Source organism: Doryrhamphus excisus, linkage group LG11 (genome assembly GCF_037039965.1).
Source record: "Doryrhamphus excisus strain RoL-2023G ecotype Guam linkage group LG11, RoL_Dexc_Guam_v1.1, whole genome shotgun sequence".
NCBI classification, from domain to species: domain Eukaryota; kingdom Metazoa; phylum Chordata; class Actinopteri; order Syngnathiformes; family Syngnathidae; genus Doryrhamphus; species Doryrhamphus excisus.
Window position 1 is genome coordinate 225,272 of NC_136367.1, and position 27,067 is coordinate 252,338.

The 27,067-nt window shown below is 48.2% G+C and overlaps 1 protein-coding gene across 2 annotated transcripts in view; it reads right to left on the reverse strand.

The window, feature by feature from the left end:
* Positions 1-10,243: 10,243 nt before the first annotated feature.
* Positions 10,244-27,067, reverse strand: part of LOC131132435 (exostosin-1) — a 52,373-nt gene continuing 35,549 nt past the window's right edge. The window contains exons 3-12 of one of the 2 annotated variants that reach the window (XM_058078061.2): positions 23,982-24,075; positions 23,074-23,181; positions 20,538-20,657; positions 17,476-17,608; positions 15,747-15,865; positions 14,420-14,515; positions 13,225-13,314; positions 11,714-11,874; positions 10,962-11,133; positions 10,244-10,736 (exon numbers count right to left, since the gene is read on the reverse strand). In XM_058078061.2, the coding sequence (XP_057934044.2) occupies positions 10,551-10,736; positions 10,962-11,133; positions 11,714-11,874; positions 13,225-13,314; positions 14,420-14,515; positions 15,747-15,865; positions 17,476-17,608; positions 20,538-20,657; positions 23,074-23,181; positions 23,982-24,075 (1,279 nt within the window). In that variant the 3' untranslated portion in view covers positions 10,244-10,550. The remainder of the gene's footprint in view (positions 10,737-10,961; positions 11,134-11,713; positions 11,875-13,224; positions 13,315-14,419; positions 14,516-15,746; positions 15,866-17,475; positions 17,609-20,537; positions 20,658-23,073; positions 23,182-23,981; positions 24,076-27,067) is intronic. The other variant, XM_058078053.2, reaches the window with a different exon arrangement.

The window sequence follows — 27,067 nt, forward strand, 5'->3', positions numbered from 1 at the left end:
CGTGGCTGATCAGGCTATGGAGTTTCAATATTAACGATGAATAAATGTCATAAATGATCTTTAAACAAGAAAATGACCCGTGGGAACTATAATAATAATCATCATCATCTGTTAGTAGGTCGGATTACCCATGCGACCACCTTCTGTTGTCAGTTGAGTGCTCCTAACTCAACTTCTAGCTCAACATTTTCAATGTCTCCAGCAAAGATGAGCCAGACTCCTTGTCTGAAGTCCATCTACTATTATATTATTTTCCAACAAATACAATACAAATACAATCATTCGTGTCCAAATGAAGAGGAGCATAAATCCACAGCTAGATGGCTTGAGCAGAAAAAAAACAGATGACCATTTAGGATCACACAAGAAGTTACAGAGAAAACCCTGGAAGGCCGTCCTCCAAATGGCGCGTGGACTAAACATCAACACTTGGTCTCAGCCTCAGAGGGCTAGGACAAGAAGCTCACGTCTCAATACTTTAGTCCTCATGTTGCGTCGCCATGACGACTGAAGTGGAACCAAAGGGCTGGATGGGCTGGATGAAAGAAGGGGTCAGCACGCTCACTTTGTTTGGTTTCTGGTCCCTCTCAAAGACCAGGGATCACAGCAGGAGATTTGCTGTGGACCATTCCAAGGCAGGCAGGCGGCCTCCCTGGGGGGGACGGGGACGGTGTGGGGGTGGGGGGGGTCTGGGATATTGCAGCCCACTACTACAAGATCCTGATAAGAGCAGACATGTTCTCAGGCGGCAAGGACGGGGCAAGGTTATTGTAAAAAACACTTGGCCACCTCGCCCTCGATAATCCTCACGTACAACCTGACCCGAACCCCACTCTACTTTATTTTACCGTACCCATGACCCTAACCCCACTCTACTTTATTTTACCGTACCCATGACCCTAACCCCACTCTACTTTATTTTACCGTACCCCTGACCCTAACCCCACTCTACTTTATTTTACCGTACCCATGACCCTAACCCCACTCTACTTTATTTTACCGTACCTATGACCCGAACCCCACTCTACTTTATTTTACCGTACCCCTGACCCGAACCCCACTCTACTTTATTTTACCGTACCCATGACCCGAACCCCACTCTACTTTATTTGAGCGTACCCATGACCCTAACCCCACTCTACTTTATTTTACCGTACCCCTGACCCTAACCCCACTCTACTTTATTTTACCGTACCCCTGACCCTAACCCCACTCTACTTTATTTTACCGTACCCCTGACCCGAACCCCACTCTACTTTATTTTACCGTACCCATGACCCTAACCCCACTCTACTTTATTTGAGCGTACCCATGACCCGAACCCCACTCTACTTTATTTGAGCGTACCCATGACCCTAACCCCACTCTACTTTATTTGAGCGTACCCATGACCCTAACCCCACTCTACTTTATTTTACCGTACCCATGACCCGAACCCCACTCTACTTTATTTTACCATACTCCTGACCCTAACCCCACTCTACTTTATTTTACCGTACCCCTGACCCTAACCCCACTCTACTTTATTTTACCGTACCCATGACCCTAACCCCACTCTACTTTATTTTACCGTACCCCTGACCCGAATCCCACTCTACTTTATTTGAGCGTACCCCTGACCCTAACCCCACTCTACTTTATTTTACCGTAGCCCTGACCCGAATCCCACTCTACTTTATTTTACCGTACCCCTGACCCTAACCCCACTCTACTTTATTTTACCGTACCCATGACCCTAACCCCACTCTACTTTATTTTACCGTACCCCTGACCCGAATCCCACTCTACTTTATTTGAGCGTACCCCTGACCCTAACCCCACTCTACTTTATTTTACCGTACCCCTGACCCGAATCCCACTCTACTTTATTTTACCGTACCCCTGACCCGAACCCCACTCTACTTTATTTGAGCGTACCCCTGACCCTAACCCCACTCTTAACCCCACTTTACTGTAACCGGACCATAACCCACTCTACTTTATGTAACTCTAACAGTAACTTACTGTATACCGTACTTCACACTAATGCTACCTAACCCGATAGGAGCAAATATAGATATACTGTACCACTAGAGATACTGTACATTCATTTGGCAATACTACACAGTAACATACTAGTACCACAATTGCCAGTCCTGTGATTTTCACATTTAAGCCAAGTCTAGTCCAGGTTTAGCTTGCCCCCCCCCACACCTGCCAATATATGAGGGGCGCTGGGTAGGAAGATTGATGGCATGAAATTGCTTCCATCCCATATTTTTATCAGGATTTACAGGCGTTGCCGTAGCCTGAGCTCTCCAGCAGCACTCGTGTCCATAAATCACCTTGCTGCCATGGTACACACGCGTACAGGTGCTAGTGCATGATGCACACACGTGCACGGACTTTGGATGGGGCAATAACAAGATGGATGATCCGCTGCCAAGACAAAAGACGTGCACGCAGTGACGCTCGTGCACGTGGACGCAGTAATGGAAAATGTCAATCTGCGTCCACCCAAACATTTGTGGCCTGGATCCCCACCCTGGTTCTCACCACGCCAACATCTCACCTCATTTGCCCACAACATGTCGCCTCATTCCTCGTGGGAAAGGCGCTGAGCTGCCGTCTGTGTGGGATTAGATGTTCTCGTCTCATGTTGGTGACCCAGCTTGACTTGGGAATCGGAGTGAAACCTGGGAGAAAGTCTTTTGTGGATCCCAGCCAACGGAGGAGCTAGATGCAGTGCAGCGTTTTGATTGGTGGACGGACGGACGATGGTCACTTATGCAATGGGAAGATGATTGACGCCCATCGTCTTTCCTTTTCATGGCTCTCTGGATTTATATCACTATATATATATATATATATATATATATATATATATATATATATATATATATATATATATATATATATATATATATATATATTGGCATCACTTAACTCTATGATACCACTATATGATACCACTCTATATTGGCATCACTTAACTCTACGATACCACTATATGATACCACTCTATATTGGCATCACTTAACTCTATAATACCACTATATGATACCACTCTATATTGGCATCACTTAACTCTATAATACCACTATATGATACCAGTCTATATTGGCATCACTTAACTCTATGATACCACTATATGATACCACTCTATATTGGCATCACTTAACTCTATAATACCACTATATGATACCACTCTATATTGGCATCACTTAACTCTATGATACCACTATATGATACCACTCTATATTGGCATCACTTAACTCTATAATACCACTATATGATACCACTCTATATTGGCATCACTTAACTCTATGATACCACTATATGATACCACTCTATATTGGCATCATTTAACTCTACGATACCACTATATGATACCACTCTATATTGGCATCACTTAACTCTATAATACCACTATATGATACCACTCTATATTGGCATCACTTAACTCTATAATACCACTATATGATACCACTCTATATTGGCATCACTTAACTCTATGATACCACTATATGATACCACTCTATATTGGCATCACTTAACTCTATGATACCACTATATGATACCACTCTATATTGGCATCACTTAACTCTATAATACCACTATATGATACCACTCTATATTGGCATCACTTAACTCTATGATACCACTATATGATACCACTCTATATTGGCATCACTTAACTCTATAATACCACTATATGATACCACTCTATATTGGCATCACTTAACTCTATAATACCACTATATGATACCACTCTATATTGGCATCACTTAACTCTATAATACCACTATATGATACCACTCTATATTGGCATCACTTAACTCTATGATACCACTATATGATACCACTCTATATTGGCATCACTTAACTCTATGATACCACTATATGATACCACTCTATATTGGCATCACTTAACTCTATGATACCACTATATGATACCACTCTATATTGGCATCACTTAACTCTATGATACCACTATATGATACCACTCTATATTGGCATCACTTAACTCTATAATACCACTAACAAACGTAATACTATGATGTCACTTCACTTCATTTGAATTAAAACAAATCATTCAATTCCATTGTTGCCTTCTATAGTCCTTGTACTTCTATTGTCTTGTAACGTTGTGTGTCTTGTACACATTGTGTGTCTTGTACACATTGTGTGTCTTGTACACATTGTGTGTCTTGTACACGTTGTGTGTCTTGTACACACTGTGTGTCTTGTACACGTTGTGTGTCTTGTACACGTTGTGTGTCTTGTACACGTTGTGTGTCTTGTACACGTTGTGTATCTTGTACACACTGTGTGTCTTGTACACACTGTGTGTCTTGTACACACTGTGTGTCTTGTACACACTGTGTGTCTTGTACACACTGTGTGTCTTGTACACATTGTGTGTCTTGTACACATTGTGTGTCTTGTACACATTGTGTGTCTTGTACACATTGTGTGTCTTGTACACATTGTGTGTCTTGTACACATTGTGTGTCTTGTACACATTGTGTGTCTTGTACACATTGTGTGTCTTGTACACATTGTGTGTCTTGTACACATTGTGTGTCTTGTACATATTGTGTGTCTTGTACACATTGTGTGTCTTGTACATATTGTGTGTCTTGTACACATTGTGTGTCTTGTACATATTGTGTGTCTTGTACACATTGTGTGTCTTGTACACGTTGTGTGTCTTGTACACGTTGTGTGTCTTGTACACGTTGTGTGTCTTGTACACATTGTGTGTCTTGTACACGTTGTGTGTCTTGTACACGTTGTGTGTCTTGTACACGTTGTGTGTCTTGTACACGTTGTGTATCTTGTACACACTGTGTGTCTTGTACACACTGTGTGTCTTGTACACATTGTGTGTCTTGTACACACTGTGTGTCTTGTACACATTGTGTGTCTTGTACACATTGTGTGTCTTGTACATATTGTGTGTCTTGTACACATTGTGTGTCTTGTACACATTGTGTGTCTTGTACATATTGTGTGTCTTGTACACATTGTGTGTCTTGTACACATTGTGTGTAGGACTGCAACAACCCATGAAAAGCCTAGCGTGTATAGCATCTTTGGATGACATAGCAGCCAGGTCCCATGGTGCTCCTGGGCCAGCCAATGAGGGTGGGGGTGTCCTCCCCCAGCCTCCCCCAGCCTCCCCCAGCCTCCCCCAGCCTCGTGGGGGCCAAGACAAAGACTAGGAAGTGAAAATAAAAGTTGGTTGCCTTTCAATCCATTTTGCTGCTATAAAAAAAGACCTCGTCAGCACTGATGTCCCGGCCTGGCTCTCGAGCAGCAGCACCAAAGGGGGGCGGGGGGCAGACCTGATCAAACAGTGGACAACATAGTCTGCCCGTGAGGCCAAGCTAAGAAGAACGTGTGCTGACTTTAGTTCCTGGACCAGCATAGACCAGGAAGAGGAGCAATGAGTCTTATTCCAAGAGCAGATAAGCTTGGTCATATGAAGAACTTATTTCATATGAGGAAATAAGAATATTCCAACCCCCCCGTGCCCAATGCTACTTACCCCTAGAAATGGCAGGATGGTTTGGATGGATGCCGTGATGGCTGTTCACCACTAACACAGGAACTTCCTCATAGCAGGTTCCTCTTGATGCCACGCCCTCAACATCACATGCCATCCAACTGCAGCCTCTAGTGGTCTGGAGGAACAATACACATGTTCTCCTGATGGCTGGGGGGCCTGGCGTGTATGCATGTATGGTACAACCGTATAAGTACAGTATGTGTGGTACAACCGTATAAGTACAGTATGTGTGGTACAACCGTATAAGTACAGTATGTATGGTACAACCGTATAAGTACAGTATGTGTGGTACAACCGTATAAGTACAGTATGTATGGTACAAACATATAAGTACAGTATGTATGGTACAACAATATAAGTACAGTATGTGTGGTACAACCGTATAAGTACAGTATGTGTGGTACAACAATATAAGTACAGTATGTATGGTACAACCGTATAAGTACAGTATGTGTGGTACAACCGTATAAGTACAGTATGTATGGTACAACCGTATAAGTACAGTATGTGTGGTACAACCGTATAAGTACAGTATGTATGGTACAACCGTATAAGTACAGTATGTGTGGTACAACCGTATAAGTACAGTATGTATGGTACAACAGTATAAGTACAGTATGTATGGTACAACAATATAAGTACAGTATGTATGGTACAACCGTATAAGTACAGTATGTGTGGTACAACCGTATAAGTACAGTATGTATGGTACAAACATATAAGTACAGTATGTATGGTACAACAATATAAGTACAGTATGTATGGTACAACCGTATAAGTACAGTATGTGTGGTACAACAATATAAGTACAGTATGTATGGTACAACCGTATAAGTACAGTATGTGTGGTACAACAATATAAGTACAGTATGTATGGTACAACCGTATAAGTACAGTATGTGTGGTACAACAATATAAGTACAGTATGTATGGTACAACCATATAAGTACAGTATGTATGGTACAACCATATAAGTACAGTATGTATGGTACAACAATATAAGTACAGTATGTATGGTACAACCATATAAGTACAGTATGTATGGTACAACAATATAAGTACAGTATGTATGGTACAACCGTACAAGTACAGTATGTGTGGTACAACAATATAAGTACAGTATGTGTGGTACAACAATATAAGTACAGTATGTATGGTACAACCATATAAGTACAGTATGTGTTGTACAACTATTGTACAACATGAAAGAGTTCAAAGAGTTGGACATATTATTATTAATATTATTATTGTTATTATTATTATTATTATTATTCATACAGCATTCTTCATTTCTTCTTTAATCTTCCACACTTGCTGACTGACAATTACAAAGTCCACACAGTACACACACACAGTACACAGACACAAAAGTAAAGATTGTGGTGTTGATTGTTTTTGTTATTTTTAGAATGTAACTTTCTCGCCTTCTGATCCACTTCTCATTTCCTTCCATCCTCTTAGAGACGCTTCCTCCTACCTACACTTTCCTGTCTACCCTCCTTGTCTCCTATACTGGGTAATAGGAGTGTAAGGGTGACTGTAGGGGTGTTACGTCATGTCCAGGGGGCTCTAATGACATCCAGGTATATATGTGTATGAATGTACATATATATATATATATATATATATATATATATATATATATATATATATATATGTATATATATATATATATATATAGACTAGTGTAAGTTGCAAGTGTAGGTCCAGGTTCCCCAGGGCTGCAGCAGTGGACGTGTGACAGGCGGAGAGCGCTCTCTTTCATGTGTCAGTGGCGCTCTCTTTGGTCACGCCTCCATTAGGCGGCCATGAATAAATCATCAGCAATCTTTCCCTGATTATGATTGACTTTGGAATAAATACTAAATAAATACTGTCCACCTGCTTTAGCTACGCCCTGAGATGCAGGAGGAAGAAAAGTCATTAGGAGGCGGAGATGGACACCATTATTTGGAACATACTTTCTCATCTTTTTTTCCTTCTTTTTCACACTCCTTCACGCACACACACACACACACACACACACGCACACACACGCACGCACACACACACACACACACACACACGTCCTGTCCTCCAACTATGTTTCTCATTAAGAGCTGTCTCCTCACATTTGTCAGAGTGGCTGCTCACCCGTGACCATATGCTAGCTTAGCACACTACTGTGTGTGTGTGTGTGTGTGTGTGTGTGTGTGTGTGTGTGCACGGTGCCCCCCTCCTATAAGACTCCCACACACACACACACACATATGCACACTCCTTTCCCCCATTTTGGGTGTAAAGGAATGGATGCTATGATGAATCATGGAAGTCATGGATGCTCTATGGTCAAACCCACTTGTCATGCTATACCATGCTATACCATGCTATACCATGCCATGCTATGCCATGCCATGCTATACCATCCTATACCATACCATGCCATGCCACGCTATGCCATGCCATGCCACGCTATACTATGCCATGCCATGCTATACTATGCCATGCCATGCTATACTATGCCATGCCATGCTATACCATGCCGTGCCATGCTATACCATCCTGTACCATACCATGCCATGCCATGCTATACCATGCCATGCTATACTATGCCATGCCATGCTATACCATGCCGTGCCATGCCATACCATGCCATGCTATACTATGCCATGCCATGCTATACCATGCCGTGCCATGCTATACCATACATACATAGATATGATGCAGTGGCATATGAAGTTGCCTTTGCTTGGTGTTCCTATGGTATTGTTGTCGGCGTGTGAAGGTTGAACGTTGTAAAAGTGATGAAGACGTCCTCCTGACGGCTCCTGGGAGAGGTGGGCGGCACGGCGGGAGAAGAAGCGAGAGGACGTAAGAGGAGATGAGCTTGTTGTGATGATGGTCTCTGAGAGGAGAGGAGGAGGAAGGAGGAGACAAGAGGACAGATGAAAGGGGGTAGGTAGTGATGAAGATGACTTTCTCGCGTGGCGTCCACGGAGGCTCAGTGTGAAAGTAGCTGTGATAAAGAACATCACTTCAGCACATGCGACACATTGCGCAACTCTCGAAGTGAGCTAACCGTTGAGCTAGCCCATTTCTTTTCAACCTAAGAAGCAAAAAAAAAAAGTACCACTTCCACACAGAATGGGAGGAGAACCCTTTTCCAGTCTGTGATGTTAAACAGCAGCGGGTCTATTTGTAGCTCAATCCCTGTTTTCCCATTTGTATTTCATTCTTAAAAAAAGTATTTCCAGCTTAAAGGTCCTGCTTGTTTTTAGTTATGAAAATCTTAGATCTAGGATTTTGGTCCTGCTCATTTCTAGATATAAAAATCTTCATTTAAGATTTCTTACCAAATAAAAATTATGCATCCATCTCTGCCATGGCATGTCTGCCTCAGCCATGGCGTGTCCGTCTCTGCCATGCCGCGTCTGCCTCAGCCATGGCGTGTCCGTCTCAGCCATGGCATGTCCGTCTCAGCCATGGCGTGTTGGCCTCAGCCATGGCATGTCCGTCTCTGCCATGGCGTGTCCGTCTCAGCCATGGCGTGTTGGCCTCAGCCATGGCGTGTCCGTCTCTGCCATGGCGCGTCTGCCTCAGCCATGGCGTGTCCGTCTCAGCCATGGCGTGTCCGTCTCAGCCATGGCGTGTTGGCCTCAGCCATGGCATGTCCGTCTCTGCCATGGCGTGTTGGCCTCAGCCATGGCATGTCCGTCTCTGCCATGGCGTGTCCGTCTCAGCCATGGCGTGTCCGTCTCAGCCATGGCGTGTCCGTCTCAGCCATGGCGTGTTGGCCTCAGCCATGGCATGTCCGTCTCTGCCATGGCGTGTCCGTCTCTGCCATGGCGTGTTGGCCTCAGCCATGGCATGTCCGTCTCTGCCATGGCATGTCCGTCTCTGCCATGGCGTGTTGGTCTCCGCCATGGCGTGTTGGTCCCAGCATGTGTGCAAGGTAATCTAACGCCATGTCTCATACACTGAAGACGTAACATTATGATACGTATTGTTGGTCCTATGAAAATGTTACCGCCAATAGAAACTCAAGAAATGCAAGAAGTTTGACTGAAGAAAGCGGAAACAGAAAGAACAACGGCTGTACTACAATACTACACACTGTACACGCATAGAGTATTGCAGTACTATGTATTCATGAGTGAATTTTCCATAGAGTGAGGGAACCTGATGGCGGCGCGGGGAGCGTAGCGTGCGTGTACAGGCTGGCTCGTAAGTTAAGGAAAAATGTAAATATCAGCAGGCTTGATTAGCATATAGATTTTGTTTGGACTTTGACTAAAGCCAGGCTGAGTCGGGATCAGCGGCTTTTCTGGGAATTCTTTTCCACTTTGGGAGGGGAAGCAATTAAAGTGACTTTAATATTCACGCTCACGCTCCGCCATGTTGGCTGGAGGTCAGCTTTCCCCGCTTCATTAGGTACACCTCATGCACACCCTGACGCCGTCCTGCCATCCAAAGATGGCGCTTGTTGACAACACGCACGCTGGCCATGAACAGGCCGTGTTGTGTTCGTGTGTCTTGATGATGGATGATCTTGATGATGTGTACTTCTGATGCTACGTTAGCATGCTATGTGAGCCGCAGTACTAGCCTAGCTTAGCCTAGCTTAGCCTACTGAAAACCATCAAACAAGCTGAGTGCATTTAAGACGTGTAGCAAAGCCTTACAAAGTGGTGGGAGGGGCCCACCTCGTCAGGGGCGGGTCACAGGCGGGGGTCATGAAGCGACTGAACAAGTCGGGGGGTGAAGGCGTACCTAATGAAGTGTCCAGTGAACACAGGTTATGGGACACCTCATAGCATAACTCGCTTTTATTTCTCCTTTCTTCATACAGACAGGAAGGGGGGGCTGCAGGTCTACAATAGTACACAGGACCCATGGTCCGGTCCGGTCCAGTCCAGTCCAGGGAAAGGTTGTGTTCCACGTGCCGACGTGAGCGGCTCCCGCGTCCATGTCGTGGTGCGGCAGTGCGTCCACGTACGGGCGTCCAGAGGGGGTGCGTTCACAGCCTCTCGATGTCCCGGTACTTCTTCCTCAGGATGGACACCTGGTCCCGGAACAGCAGCGGGTCCAGTCTCATCTGCGAGTGCAGCAGAGGCATGAAGCCCAGCCAGCGGCTGAAAGCGTTCATGCACGTCTGGCGCTGGGCGAAGTGGTCCGGGTCGGCCCAGCGGGACGCCTTGGAGCCCTCGGATTGGACACAAAGACAAACACTCAGGTCACAGGCTGGACAAAGTCAGACGCCAAAAAGTACCACTTCCACAAAGAACGGGAGGAGGAGTCTTTTTCACTCGACTCCCTCGATGTGGGACACGGCTGACCTTGGGTAGCATGGAGGTCATGTGATGGAACATCTCAATGATGCCTGCTGACCACAACAGGACACACGACCGCATTCATTCATTCCTGTCACCTGCGCCATCATGGTCTCCTTGTACTGCTTCTTCTGCGTCACCTTGATGGGCGCCTGCTTGCTGACGGCCGACACCAGGAAGTTCATCAGGATGTCCTCGCAGTTCACCATGCGGTCCACCATGGCCAGCAGACTGGCGGGGACGTAGTGGCTGAACAGGTAGTGGTAGTACCTGCGGGGGGCGCAACACAGCCAACAAGTCTGCTTACTAAGTCCGCTACTAAGTCTGCTTACTAAATCTGCTTACTAAGTCCGCTACTAAGTCTGCTGACTAAGTCTGCTTACTAAGTCTGCTACTAAATCTGCTTACTAAGTCCGCTACTAAGTCTGCTGACTAAGTCTGCTGACTAAGTCTGCTACTAAATCTGCTTACTAAGTGTGCTGACTAAGTCTGCTGACTAAGTCCGCTACTAAGTCTGCTTACTAAATCTGCTTACTAAGTCCGCTACTAAGTCTGCTTACTAAGTCCGCTGACTAAGTCTGCTACTAAGTCTGCTTACTAAGTCCGCTACTACATCTGCTTACTAAGTCCGCTTCTAAGTCTGCTGACTAAGTCTGCTACTAAATCTGCTTACTAAGTGTGCTGACTAAGTCTGCTTACTAAGTCTGCTGACTAAGTCTGCTACTAAGTCTGCTACTAAGTCTGCTCCTCCTGCCCGCCGCACGCTAAAGGCTGCGGTTGCCCCGACTCTGCTGCCGTGTGATTATTGTTTTGGCCATGGTTAGCATGTTAGCATGCTGGCACATCTAACCTGTGGTAGAAAGCGGCCCCCGTCAGCACCATGGAGTAGTCGTTGGTCCACTTGGAGGTGTAGCCCCAGCAGGACCTGGCGCCGTCCCAGTAGTGGCTCCTGGCGGGGTAACCCACAATGCGCTCCGGGAAGGTCTGCCACACGATAAAGGCAAAATCCACCTGCAGGAAAACATGGGGTTGAGTCAGGTGGGGGGGGGGGGGGGGTGGAGCGCATCACGGGGGCTGCTCTTAGCCTCCCTGGTGGAGCCTCATGATACGCTTGGGACGGAATCATGGAACTCCGGACTGGTCGTAAGAGACGAAACCCCAGAATGAAATGAAAGAGAGCAAGGGGTGTTGCAAAAGAGGGAGAGAGAGCATTATGTGTTGTGGAATGTTTGCAGTTTGAGGGAGAAGAAAAAGTTCACTTTTTTAACTTTAGCTTTAGCATGTTAGCATTTGAAGCATTTTCTCAGGTACTTGCGTGAGCAAGGCGGGCGCGGAGGCTCCCGGCGCTAAAAGCGGCGCTGAATGGGCTGAGCGGCCAAGTAGGAAAGGTTGCGGCTGCCATCCCGGCACCCTGGAGTGATTGACAGCGTGTGACAAAGGCGGGAAAAGAATTCCTAACGTCCTAACGTTTCATGGTGTTGCCAACAGGGATTCAAGTGGGGCTAATCATGCTAAATGACACACGCTGCACTACTCATGTGTCTGTCTTCCTTGTGTGTGTGTGTGCGTGTGTGCGTGTGTGTGTGTGTGTGTGTGTGTGTGCATGTGTGTGCGCTACACATTAATAGATTCTTGCAAGGCCAAAAAGGATCCAAAGAGCAGGGGTCAATATGATAGTAGGTGAGCTATAATCTCTGGCTTTCACGCGGCCGAATAAAAATAAAAAGCAGTGACGTCACCTTGAACAGACCACAATATAGTAGTAGTAGTAGTAGTAGTAGTAGTAGTACGAGCCTTTACTCTTGTCACTTATACAGAAGTACAAGGGAGATAGAGCAATCATCCATCCATGGATGTCCAACATATGCAGCAAGACAAGAGCTGACAGGATGGGCTGAATATGGGGGGGGGGGGGGGGGGCAGTGAGACGATGTCATGGAGAAACCTGCAGAGCTTCCATTTTAAATATCCAAGTGACATTCAAAGCGTGAAGTGGCCTCCTCGTGGATGATTCCGCACGCTTTCCTTCAATCCCTGCATCACCTTAAAAGGACAATTAGGGTGACGGCTTATCCAGCACAGCTCCACATCCTTCCTCCTCTTCCTCCTCCTCCTCCCCCTCATCCCCCTCCTCCTCCTCGCCCTCCTCCCCCACCCCGTCCTCCTCCTCCACAAAGGTTGACTTGCAGAGGCGGGATTGTTTAGCCACGCCAAAGCGTGATTGTGATCCCACGAGCGTAGGAGAAGGTGACCATCAATAAAACATCTCCCCGTTTTAGGATGAGGGGGGTGTCCCGGGCCGGTCCTGGCCGGCATGCCATTTGGGATCAAAAGTCCCACAGCTGATGACGCCGAGCTCACCTCATTGGTGGAGAGAACGGAGTCTTCATCCAGACTCAGGACGGCGTCCGTGAGGATGACGTCGTGGGGGGCAAATCGGCTGCTCATGGTCTACAAGAGGACGGAAGACAAAGGAAGATGATTTGATTCCATGTCTCCGTGTGCTGTGGCTGCACGTTTGTCATATTTGGATCATCAAAGAGTGTAAATATTAGCCAATATGTTAGCCGACGATTAGCGCTTTGGAATGAAATCTTTCTTGTTAAGGGAGAAGCGGGTGCAAAGCCCCGGGGGCCTGTGATCAAGCTACCGGGTGCGAGCCCCCCCTTAGCAGCAACAACTGCAATCAAGCGTTGCGGAGGAATTGTTGTCATTCATCTTGAGGTCGCCCCCCCATTCTCATGTGTCCATTTAACACGGGGAAACAGCCCAGACCATCACACTACCACCGCCATATTTGACTCTCCTGTTTCTCCAATGCCAGATGGAGTGGGACGCCCCCCTTCCAAACAGTCAGACCAGAGAATTTAGACGCTTGATGGGACGCAGGATTTAGGAATATTCCCCCCCCAGGATGAGCGAGAGATGCATAGATGCCAATCACGCCGTGTAGACGGACGCTTGGCCGCGTGCACCCGAGCTTCCCATCTCACATTGCGCTCAGTGACGCACGCCATGCGGCCTTTTCACCTTTGGCGCTCCCCGCCGCCATCATTTCCTTGCACCGCTAAGGAGCCTGGATCGATGTTTAGCACGGAGCCGTACATAAAAGTTCCGGTGCCGGAGGACGGAGACGTGGCGTGTTGAGGCGTGATGGATGAAGCTGAAATACGGCCGCGCCGCTGCTGATAATATTGATGTGGCGCTCAAAGTGCTTGCTCGGCACAAGCTCCGTCAACGCCGAGCCACCCGACTGGGATGATTTACCGTTTGCCCCCGCGGCTACGGGTCATGTTGTTCAGTCCGCACTAAGACGGAAGGATGGCGCCATAAATGCACGGGTTTGCATATCGCATTGGGGGGGGGGGGTACCCCTGAGACCGCCGAAAGGCCACACCCCTCCGCCACCTCCAAACCTCCAAGCTTGGCCTTGACTTCTCTCCCCTCTCTGATCAACATTTGCAATAAATCAGGGGCGGAGTGATTCGAGGAGATTCAATTCCCACCGTTGGCTAACGAGCCAAACATTGAGGACAACGTGGATGTACAGTAGCACCTTGCTCTGTCCTTGGACGACCTTGAGAGGCACGCTGGTGGAGGGCCACTTGGTCCTGGGGGGTAAAGGCTTGTCGCTGTTCCATAAAACCACAATCTGCATTTAAACACATAGCATATTATGATGTTGTATATTAATCATATAGCATATTATGATGTTGAATATTAAACATATAGCATATTATGATGTTGTATATTAATCATATAGCATATTATGATGTTGTATATTAATCATATAGCATATTATGATGTTGAATATTAAACATATAGCATATTATGATGTTGAATATTAAACATATAGCATATTATGATGTTGTATATTAATCATATAGCATATTATGATGTTGTATATTAATCATATAGCATATTATGATGTTGAATATTAAACATATAGCATATTATGATGTTGAATATTAAACATATAGCATATTATGATGTTGAATATTAATCATATAGCATATTATGATGTTGTATATTAAACATATAGCATATTATGATGTTGAATATTAAACATATAGCATATTATGATGTTGTATATTAAACATATAGCATATTATGATGTTGTATATTAAACATATAGCATATTATGATGTTGAATATTAAACATATAGCATATTATGATGTTGTATATTAATCATATAGCATATTATGATATTGAATATTAAACATATAGCATATTATGATGTTGAATATTAAACATATAGCATATTATGATGTTGAATATTAATCATATAGCATATTATGATGTTGTATATTAAACACATAGCATATTATGATGTTGAATATTAATCATATAGCATATTATGATGTTGCCTGTACTGTAATATTCATGTCCGTCACTCACAATACGTTTCATTGTACCTGCCTACACTAGACCTGCACCCCGCCATAGTACACCTGTCATGTACCACAGTACACCCAGCTATATCAGAATGGCTAAAAGTACAGTACACGTAGGATTCTGGCTACTCGGCCACAGTGATTCTTCTCCCACTCTGTGTGGAAGTGGTAAGTTTTTGTCTTCTTTATCCATCTTCCCCACTCAGCTTGAAACACTTTCTTATGTCAGGATCAGAACATGGGAGGCTAGCTAGTTCTAGCTAGTAGCTAGTTAGCGCTCTAGTTGGTTCCTGATGCCGGAGCCTTAAGTCATGTGACGGAAAGAAAGGACAACAGAGTGTAAACGTGACTGTAGGGGTGTTACGTCATCACATTGTTAGCATTAATATTGAATCCAACATGGCAGAAACGGACTCATGGCTAATAAAGCGCAGTCAAGGGGGGATGGATGTAGCACGACTTAGCATGTCAACGCAGCCGCCGCCCACCCGTGCACAGAACTTGGACTTGGCTACGGCGATGATGAGCTTCACCACAGGAGACACGTGGGACTGCAGGGGACTGACGCTGTGGATCACGGCGGTGAACTGCGGCAGTGGGCTTTCACCTGGCAACACGCACACGCACGCACGCACGCACACACACGCACACACACAAAGAGAAAGCGTTAACGTGGGTAATGGGGTCTTTAACCCAGATTTGTACAGAAGTACTCAGCCTCTCCATAAACCTCCATCATGGTTAAGTGGACACAATGTGTGCGTGTGTGTGTGTGTGTGTGTGTGTGTTGTTGTGTGCGGTACCAGTCATCCGTCTTCCTGACAGGACACCCACTTCCTGCTCACATGACCGAGCACGAGTACACTTGTTTAATCCTCCACTGAACTCCTTTGCGTTAATGGCGTCCGCTCGTCGTGTGCAAATCCGCTCCAATTGTGTTTCTTTCCTTCCGTATTCCCGGCGGAGCGGAGCGTAACGTGCAAGCGGAACCAAACCTGGAATGAGCGCGCCTGATAAATGAGGGCCAGCGTTGGGCACGACGGCTAACTGGAGTGGACAGGATGTTGGACTTTGGGAATCCATCCCTCCAGCGCCTCGGACGTTTGTGTGGCCCAAAGCTGCCACCAGGGGGCGCAGCAGAGCTGGGGAGCGGGCACCCGGGAACCCGGGCACCCGGCGTGCCAGGTGTTGTCTGAGTGTTTGGGAATTCTGGCGTCCTCACGGAGAAGCGGAGGCGGAGTGCTCTTTAGTGCCGCTCCATCCATCTCCCTGACACGGAAGCCCCCGACCGCCCATCTCAGGTGGGCTGAGATTTATTTTGGGAAGTGCGAGGTCTGCTCCCGCTGCACCTTGGGACCACTGGGGTCACAGATTTAGGCGCAGTCGCCTCTCCGGGCCTTTCCGGACACGTCTTCACATTCCCGTCTTTGCCAAAACTGGCCTAACTAAGCACCGCTTGAGCCGGCGTCAACATTTAGTCCACATTGAACCCCCGAGTCAGTTTATGTCGACGTGCATCGTCACCGTCACTAAGCAACGTACTTAGCAGCACACGGCTATTTCCTGTTCAGTGCTAAGTAGGCTTCAAAATAAAAGTATACATTGACTGGTCCGCCAGCGACTACCGGTTCAGTGCAAAGTAAGCTTCAAAGTAAAAGCGTATCCCACCTTTTTCAACGGCAACTTCCTGTTCAGTGCAAAGTAAGCTTCAAAGTAAAAGCGTATCCCACCTTTTTCAACGGCAACTTCCTGTTCAGTGCAAAGTAAGCTTCAAAGTAAAAGCGTACCCCACCTTTTTCAACGGCAACTTCCTGTTCAGTGCAAAGTAAGCTTCAAAGTAAAAGCGAATCCCACCTTTTTCAACGGCAACTTCCTGTTCAGTGCAAAGTAAGCTTCAAAGTAAAAGCGTACCCCACCTTTTTCAACGGCAACTTCCTGTTCAGTGCAAAGTAAGCTTCAAAGTAAAAGCGTACCCCACCTTTTTCAACCGCAACTTCCTGTTCAGTGCAAAGTAAGCTTCAAAGTAAAAGCGTACCCCACCTTTCCTGCTCCTGGGGATGACGGTGGGAAAATAAGATGGTTTTAGGGGATACCCGCCTGAGGGCCCAAGTCAGTACGTTCGTGTGCAAGCAAGGGTCAGCCGAAGTTATGTCGACAACCGCTTATGTCGGCGCCAGTCTGAGGGCGTGGTCATAAAGGGGCGGGCGTGTCGCTCACCCAGGCTGGCGTAGTAAAAGGGGAAGCGTGCGGGGTCAGCCGAGTACTGAGGGAGTGCATAGAGACCACCCGGCAGGGAGTTCCACATCAGCCGGTTCCTGGAGACGTGCCAGTCCACACGGTCACGGATGATCTGGGAAAAAAGGAGAAGTGGGTCCAGGTCATCGACGACGTATGTTGGAGCACATTTCGGCACCGTGGTCTTCCTTTCCATGGGACATTTAGACACACCAAACACAAACAAAGCTGCCGGGCTGCGCTCTCGCCCCGGCTCAGCGCCAATATTTGGAAAAGACAAGCGGCCGCGTGTTCCGAGCTGGCAGGCGGCGCCGTGGGAAGCGGAGGCGCTACGCAAAACTGGCCCGAGATAATTGAAGTCCTTCACCCGCGGCCCCGCGCTCCCAACATGAGGAGTCCATTAGCTACTTAGCTGACTATGTCCGTCGGCCATGTTAGCGGAGGTCAGCCTCGTTGGCGGCGTGATGATGTCAGCCGCCGTGTCTTTGGGGACTTGGAGAAGGACACGGCCTCCACCTGCTCGCAGACATCGCTGCCTTCCCTCCATCATCCTAACCTTGCTGACGAGGACGTCTCCGCACGCAAACCCGCTCGAAACCTCTTCCCTTTTACCAAGATCCTTTCCATGGAATCTGCTATTAGTTTCAAATATTACGGCTGAACCCTGACTTCCATCGGGAATGCCTTCCAAAATGTCAAACAAGATCATAATGATGAATAATAATGTCAATCCAATCCATCCATTCCAGACAGCCAAAGATATAAACAAAATGGACGATAATAACGGTCAACAAGGATGGATGAGGACCTCTTTAGAAGATGATAAGCACATTTTTACACAATTGCCATAATTACACAAATATTCCATGTATGAATTATGTATACATTGGAATTTGTGATCGTCTAGAACCAACCTGACCGGCCAACTTCCTGTTCAGTACAAAATAATCTTCATAATAGCCAATATGACATTTCAGGTAACAACTATTGCCCCCCCGAAACATCCACTGCTGGGTGTCTGTACCATCTTTCCTGGGATGGGATGGTTATTGTCTATTGTCTTTGAATGCATCTTTTGAATGCCTCATATTTCTATTTAGCTTTTTATGCTTCGTTTTGACTCGTGATGGGCCATATTCAATTATGAAACAGCAATGGATTTATTACTCAAAAACTGGGATGGAATGAAATGGGAAGCCTGAAGTGGTGAGGGATTAGTGTACACACACACACACACACACACACACACACAGGCGCACACACAGGCGCACACACACGCGCACACACACAGATATCAAACACGGCTCATTTCTCTGCCTCATTGGGGTCCTTGGTTGGTCGACTGGGGTCCAGCAGTGTGCATCTGCCCGGGTCCTGATGGGTCAACTTGACATCCTGGACACTCACGGACATTTTGTACGGACGCTAAGAATTCCATTTGTGATCACGCAAACGTTGGCAGACCTCCATCATGCCTGAATGGAAGCTAAGAAGCTAAAGGGGTGATGGTGTGGGTGAAGTCCTGGTGTGATGTTGACGACCAGCCTAGCGTCTACAGACGGCGGTGATGAAGCTGATTAGCATGCTATGTTTCTGTCTTGCGAGGAGCGAGTGCGAGTCCACAGTCCCCGAGGCCTGAATGCAGACTACACGGCGTTCCTCCCTAACACTTTCACCTGTCGAGGTTGCCTAACGAGCCGGCCTGGAGCTTCCTCGTCTCCGCAGCGGCCGTCCTCGCCCACGCAGACCTTGGCTAGAGCCTCTGTGGCTGGAGGGCCGCCAGAGAGAACGCCGCCTCGCTCTTCTTCCTGCAGCCTCCCGCGCCGCTCGGCTGTGTTTACTTCGCTCTCGTCCAACTTGCACCACGAGTCAAAAAGTAGCAGCACACCCGTCACGGAGTTCACTTTTCTTGGAGACTTCTTCTTCAGCTTGCTTTGGAAAAACAGTTGCAATGCAGACCAACACAGGCTGACCCAAACATACACCTATACCTCCGTCCGTCCGTCCGTCCATCATCCATCCATCCACCATCCATCCATCCATCTACCCATCCATCCATCCATCGTCCATCATCCATCCGTCCATCATCCATCCGTCCATCATCCATCCATCCACCCATCCATCCATCCATCATACATCCATCCATCGTCCATCATCCATCCGTCCATCATCCATCCATCCATCCATCATCCATCCATCCATCATCCATCCGTCCATCATCCATCTGTCCATCATCCATCCATCCGTCCACACAACCCATCCATCCACCCATCCACCCATCCATCCATCCATCCACCCATCCATCCATCCATCATACATCCATCCATCGTCCATCATCCATCCGTCCATCTACCCATCCATCCATCCATCGTCCAGCATCCATCCGTCCATCATCCATCCGTCCATCATCCATCCATCCATCCATCATCCATCCATCCATCATCCATCCGTCCATCATCCATCCGTCCATCATCCATCCATCCGTCCACACAACCCATCCATCCATCCATCCACCCATCCATCCATCCACTGGAGTCCAACCCTATCCCAGCGGGGGCCTCCTAGTGAAAAAGAAAAGGATGCCCCCCCCCACACATTTTCTCCCACTGAATTCTCTTGTTATAAACCTAAACCCTAAATAATATGACTAAAATATCATAAATATGAATAAAAGCATAAGCAATGAATGAAAGAAGTAATGAAATGAATATGAATAATAATGAATGATCTTCTGATACGATACAAGTCCTGAATAAAGTGCCAATCATCCACGTTTGCTTGTGGAAGATGAAGAACGTGAGAACATGAGAGCAGAAATGTAATCCTAAAATGATGGATATGAATCAGCCAATCATGGCTATGAGGTCCACGCCAGCTGAAGGAATGCGGGCGGCTTTGTAAAAAAGATGTCTTCTCACAGCTGACCTGAGAGGTGAAGCCAAGCCTGGGGCCACCAGCGAGGCCGACAACGGAATAAAAGATTCCTGACAAAGTGAGAAGTCCCCATGAAGACTATTTCCCTGGCACGGAGAAGAAGAGCTTACCTCCAGAGTGGTTAAGACGATCTTGGCTACGGAGGAGAAGTAGGCGTCCCAGAGGAACTGGGTCTGCTGGCGTAGAACCAGGATCCTGTCGCGGTCCACCGAACGGGTAACGGACGGAACCTGGGGACGGAGGAGGAGTTTAACGTGGAGCTTAGGCTGAGGAGAGCTTAGGCTGAGGAGAGCTTAGGCTGAGGAGAGCTTCTGCGTCGCCTCAGGACGTCACCGTCCGCCCTCATCTTGGCCGGGAACACGTTCCTCAGCGTTCCCACTCATTTTCACGAGCACAGCTACTCTACATCGTCATTCCTAGTTGCCGCCGTGAATGCTGGCGGTGTCAGCGGATGAGACCACCACGAGGTTGGCTGCACGTTCCTCTCAACGTCTCCAACATCAGAAGGAGCATTATCTCTAAAGGCAGGGACAATCAAAGCATGACAACGGATTGCCTGCTAAATGCTAATAATGCTAATAATGCTAATAATGCTAATGATCCGTCGGAAGCAGGCTGCATTTCCTTAACACCAAACTTCCTAGAGAACCCAATCAGGTAGAAACCAACCTTCTGATGAAAGACGGGAGTCTAACCTTTCCTTTGGTAGCTTCCATGTTGATGTGGCTGGACAACACCGTAGTCTGCTACGGGACCCTGGATGGGGGCCTAATCACCAAATGGGAGGGATATCCCATTTGGCAAGCGAGAGTTTGATGAAACTCAGCCATCAGTCCTTCGGTGAAGGGACGGTAGCGACTGGCAACCGGTGGACATGGAGTCTCTTCACCGAGGGCCGGATTGTCCCGCATGGTCCGTAGCTGAAGACCAGGCCGTGTGGGTCACGTGACCTCTGCTCTCTGAGTGGCACAGTCCTAAACAAACCCAGAGCAGCAGGTCGGCACCAGCGAGCTAATTCGCCGCTGACTGTGGCCTCGCTGCAGCGAGACGCCAAGCGCCATGTTGCCGCTGCCAACACGACACCCTCTTTGTGCGGCTGTACAACCATTTGTGTTGCACGTCTGCCAGCTGCTGCCAATTAATCACACACACGCACGCACACACACGCACACACACACACACGCACACACGCAGATGCCTTTCATCCCAACGGGATGGTTATTTACAGCAGCTGATTGGAAAGTTGGAGAGTTTGGGCGATTCAGCAATAAAGGCTTCAATTTCATCCTTAAGGTGTGCTTGGAAACGCCGTCCGGCATCCAAATTCCATTCCCACCATCTGTGTGTTCCCGGAGGAGCACGTCCCCCCGCCAAGGTGTCCTCTGGGGGGGGGCATGAAGAGCAACTAAAGCTTCCTGATGGTGTTTTATGTACTTTGTCATGTTTCGCTCACATGACTGTCAGGCAGCGGGACCAGATGCTTTTCACTACGTACGCCATTGGTTCCGAAAGGCATCCAACTCACAAACGCTGAGGTCGTTGGGATGAAAGGCGGCCTAAAGGTGAGGGAGTCCAAACGTTCCCCTGTGGGGGCCACCTGGGGAGAAACCAAACCATGACACTTTGATATTTTCTACATGTGCTGACAACTTCTCTATGCTATATGCTATATGCTATATGCTATATGCTATATGCTATATGCTATATGCTATATGCTATATGCTATATGCTATATGCTATATGCTATATGCTATATGCTATATGCTATATGCTATATGCTATATGCTATATGCTATATACCAATCTCCTCCATCCAACCCTGGCTTCTGCATCCGTCTCTCTCCTGTCCTCCTTCCCTACCTCCATAAAGCTCCTCTTTGGTCTTCCTCCACGCCTCCTTCCTGGCAGCATCCTTGTACCAATATATTGACTATGTACCAAATGGCCCCCGGGCCATGCTTAGGACCCCCCTGCCCCCTCGGCCACGTATGTGATGTCATTGACGCGTTTGCTCCACTTTGCGTCTTTCCATGATGTCAGGCTTCGCTGCGTGTCTTAAAACGCTGCCAACTATCCGGATCAGGCACGCAGTAGCATGACAGCATGATAGCATGCTGTTAGCATGATAGCATGTTGACATGATAGCATGACTTTAGCATGATAGCATGATAGCTTGATAGCACGATAACATGATAGCATGCCGCTAGCATGAAAGCTAAAGTGGCAGCAGTCAGAGCAGGAAGGCTAACGTGTGACACTTGAACGACACCAAGTGATGTGGTTGTTGATTCCGTGGTGCGGGAATGACGGAATGCTGGTAAATATCAGCAAACTGTGCCGGCGGTGCTAATTAAATGGAACAGAAGGTAATCCAATTGCGGAATAAGCCTTCTTAATCCGCCACAACACTTCCTGGATGCAAGTCCACGACGAGCATCCCAGCTGTCGTGGGACTGATAAATGGAATTATCCGACATTTTCCTCCTTCTCTCCCACCAACTGTTTGGAAGAGCAACGGTAAAGATCCCAACGGGAGCATCAGGCGTGACTTCCTGGCGTTCCGACCGCAGCGTTGGCGTGTCCAGCATGTGGGTCTGGGGCCTGTTGGAAGAGAGTCGGGGGTAAGTGATGTTGGGGCGGTCTCACCTGCAGCAGCAGCCTCTCGTCGCCCACGATGGCGGCTTTCTTCCAGTCGATGACCTCGGAGAAGGGAAGCTCCCAGCCGTTGCTGAGGATGACGGGAACGCACGCCGCCTGCAAGGAAGCGTCACACGGACACGGCGTTTGCGACTTTCCGTTGTTAGCCGGAAAGGACGCTAATGGCAAGCTGCTAGAAAAAGATCAACATGTTTTCAGTTTGGGAATTCCCCCGAGCCACGGCGGGGAAGACGTTTGAAGAGGAGCACCGCCAGGGAGACGCTCGCCTCCTCGCCTCCTCGCCCCCTCGCCTCCTCGCCTCCTCGCCTCCTTGCAAGTCACGCGACACGACGACGTTTGCATGAAGGAAGCGGAGAGACTGAGGAGCAAAACCAAAAGCTGCTGTTGTCTTCTTTTTCCTAAAGTGTCTCCTGCGTCGTTCCCACCGACGGCTGGACCGGGACCAAAGTGGCGCTTTGGTTGTTCCATCTGGGCCACTGACATGACGGACAGCCACAGTCCTCATCCCGACGCTAAGAGCAGGTCAACACTTGGCTTGGAGCCCATCATCGGGCTGTTCCTCAGCTGATGACAGGATGAAGAGCAGAGCTGACTATCCATTGAAGGATGATGATGGTGGAAAACATCTCAGATGGGATCTCCTTGTCATGCCAGTAAGGTTGGAAGCAGTGGGAATCTTGGAATGGAATTTTTGGATTTGTCAGAACTCCACCCTCAGTGGAAGATTTCTGGGATTTTCAAATAAGGAACGGCGAGAGATCAAATGCTAGAACACCCAGAAGATGCCCATTGCGCTACATTGTGGTGGTCTACGGCTGTGAACTCTTGTGTCGGCTCTCATTAGACGTGCGAGTAGCTGTAGATGTGATCAATGTAACCATGGCAACCAAACACACCTGCAGCGCCTCCAGAAAGCGGAAGGAGCCCAGACGTCGGCCCCGCGGCACCAAGCAGAAGGTGGCGTTGTGGAGCAGCTCCTGGTAGTCGAACCTTCACAAAGACAAAACACACCATGACGCTCAGGCGGAATAAACACTTGGCCTCAGGACCACGCTTCTTCTACCGGTCCTTGTTTAGCCAACCCATCTGGTCCATGAGGACCACCAGGACCACCAGGACCATGTAGGTCCCAGGGAGAGAAGCCCTGATATGGATCATGGTATGGATGGTATGGTATCTACCATCTACCATCTATTGATGATGGACGCTTCAGACAACGCTTCTCCTCCTACTTTGTCTGACTAAGCCCATGTGTGTGTGTGTGTGTGTGTGTGTGCGTGTGCGTGTGCGTGTGCGTGTGCATGTGTGTGTGCGTGTGCATGTAGGACCTCAGGGCCGGCCTGGGGAGATTCCTGATTGCCACCTAATCTGTCTGGGGATCAACTGTCCCGCCGCACCAGCAGACGCCGCCTCCACGGAGGAAATAAGATGTCAGGTGTCCAGCGTGTCGCCTGAAGGTCGCTCAGAGGGCGCCAGGGAGCTGCACGCTGACGATGAAGCACATCACGGCTAAGATGCTGATTGGCCGCTGGAGTCACATGCTTGGACCGCCATGCAACCTCGGGGAGTGTGTTTATGTTTTAGCTTTTAGCTTTTAGCTTTTAGCTTTTAGCTTTTAGCTTTTAGCTTTTAGCTTTTAGCTTTTAGCTTTTAGCTTTTAGCTAAGCCTGCAGCAGCGTTAGCCCCGTCTTCCAAGGAGATGATGATATGACACGGAAGTCCATTCCACTCCACGGGACCATGGATGATAACAACAACATCCTGTCATCCTGGCTGTTGTTGTGGATGCTGGAGCCTACCCCAGCTAAGCACAACATCCTTTCAGGAAAACATTTTCTCCAGCCCAACAAGAGACGAGCCCGGCTCTCTGCAAAGTCCAGTGACAGATACGATATCAGCCCTAATCTTGCAAATTGGGGTGGGGTGAGGTGAGGTGGGGGGGTAGGGGTGGGGGTGGGGGTGGGGGTGGGGGTCCCCCAGAGGCTGGGGAAATGGCATGGCCAGTGATGACTGCAAACAAACACACCGATGCAAGTGAAAGCCTTCTAGGTGTAATTGCTTCCTGTGTGTGTGACTGAAACAACACACTGGGGCCGTGGGGGGGGGCTCACGAAAATAAACAATCAACAATCCTTGGTTCATTACAAGAGGCCACAAAGTTGGGCTCATTTCTGCAAATTTAAAAGACGACAGAAACAAATGGAGCCATCAAAGACTCCACCGGAAAACCTTGGACTCCACCTAATGAGACCCGCATCAAGCATGCACGCGCACACTCACACGCACACGCACACGCACACGCACACGCACAACCATTCCCACCTACATTCATACCTGCGGACAATTTGGGGGGGGCAATGAAGTTAACATGTTTTTGAAATGGGGGGACACTGGAGGAGGGACGTGCATATAATCAATACATGATTGATGAAGGGCGTGGCCAACCCCCCCAGGATGAAATATTTCATCTTTCAGGCTCTGGAGGAGAAATTGGTGTAAACAACATCAGCGCCCCCCCGACTTATGGATGAGTAGAAATATACATTCCAAATATACATTCTAACATTATTAGAGTCACCCATACATGATATAGCACCCCTACAGTCACCTTTACACTCCTAACATATAGCAAACCTGTTTACCAGTGAAACTGGGGGGGGGGGCATGTTCTCCCTATGGCTTACCCACCATTCCAAAAACATGTTAGCTTCATTGGCCCCCCCAAACTGTCCATCGGTATGAATGTGGGGGGAATGGTTGTTGGTCTACGTGTGCCCTGGGATTGGCTGGCCACCAGTCCAGGGTTCTTGGAGAAAAAGATGAAGCTGTTTTCCCACAAGGCAAAAACATCTAAAAGCTTTCTGCTGTTAGCCAATCAGCTGTGACCTTGCAGGGTCAGCATCCTCTTGACACTCACATCGGGACACGGACGCACACGCACACACACGCACACACAAGTGGAAGAGCTTCCTTTGGTTGTCCACCAGACGACCAATCAGCAGATGCGGTGTTGATGTTTCCAAAGCAGGAAGAGACCTCTGCGGCGTGAACGCCTGGCCGGTGAAAAAAACACCGGAAAAATGACAAATGTAGCGGCGAGCGGTGGTGCGTGTTGTCGTGACGACTGTAATTTATTATTGATGAAGAGGAAACAGAGATGGCGAAAGCCGGAGGCACCACGTCGATGGCGTCACTCTCGTTGGCCATCGAGTGATGAATACCTGCCCACTGTGTGTGTGTGTGTGTGTGTGTGTGTGTGTGTGTGTGCGTGTTGCCGCTGGACGTACGGTTGCCAGGCTGAGGAATGGAAGCTTGGAGGCGCCATCAGTCCCCCCATTGATTTCCTTGTCCACATGCTTAATTGAAGCTGTTGGGGGGAACATAATTGAAGTCGGACCTCTCCGTCACGCTGCCCTCGTTAGCGTCAAGCCCGAAACAAAACCAAACAAAAAATCTTTCCCTTTCTTGGCGAGGCCTCTGAGGCGCTCCCTCGTGCAGCTTTTTTGCTGGGTGGCGGGGGTGCCCAAAGTGCAGCCCGGGTGCCACGTGTGGACCACAGCCCACATGGGAGTGTCACCCACAAAAGGACAAACCAAGTGGGCGACCGTGGTCCCCGGTTCTCAACCTTTCTTCTAAGATGGAATCGTCACGTCGACGCTGTGAGTCAGAGAAGGAGGCGCCCCACCCGGATACTTCCTGCTTCCTGTTTCTATCAGTAACAACAACTTGGGGTGTCATGCCGATGGCGACCATCAATGAGGCAAATCAGGCAGACACTTTTACATTGATGTACTGTATGCTGTTGGCCAGGGCTGCCATGGGGGGGGGGGGGGGGGGGGGCTTCAGGACCACGGCCCACATTCTGTCCATCTTCATTCCACAGGACGTCCCATTTCCATCGGCCAATTCCGTGATTACGTTCCATTCTTGTGCATACGGCCCACGGCGGCCCAAGAGCCTCCCAGTCAGCCATCATGCTAGC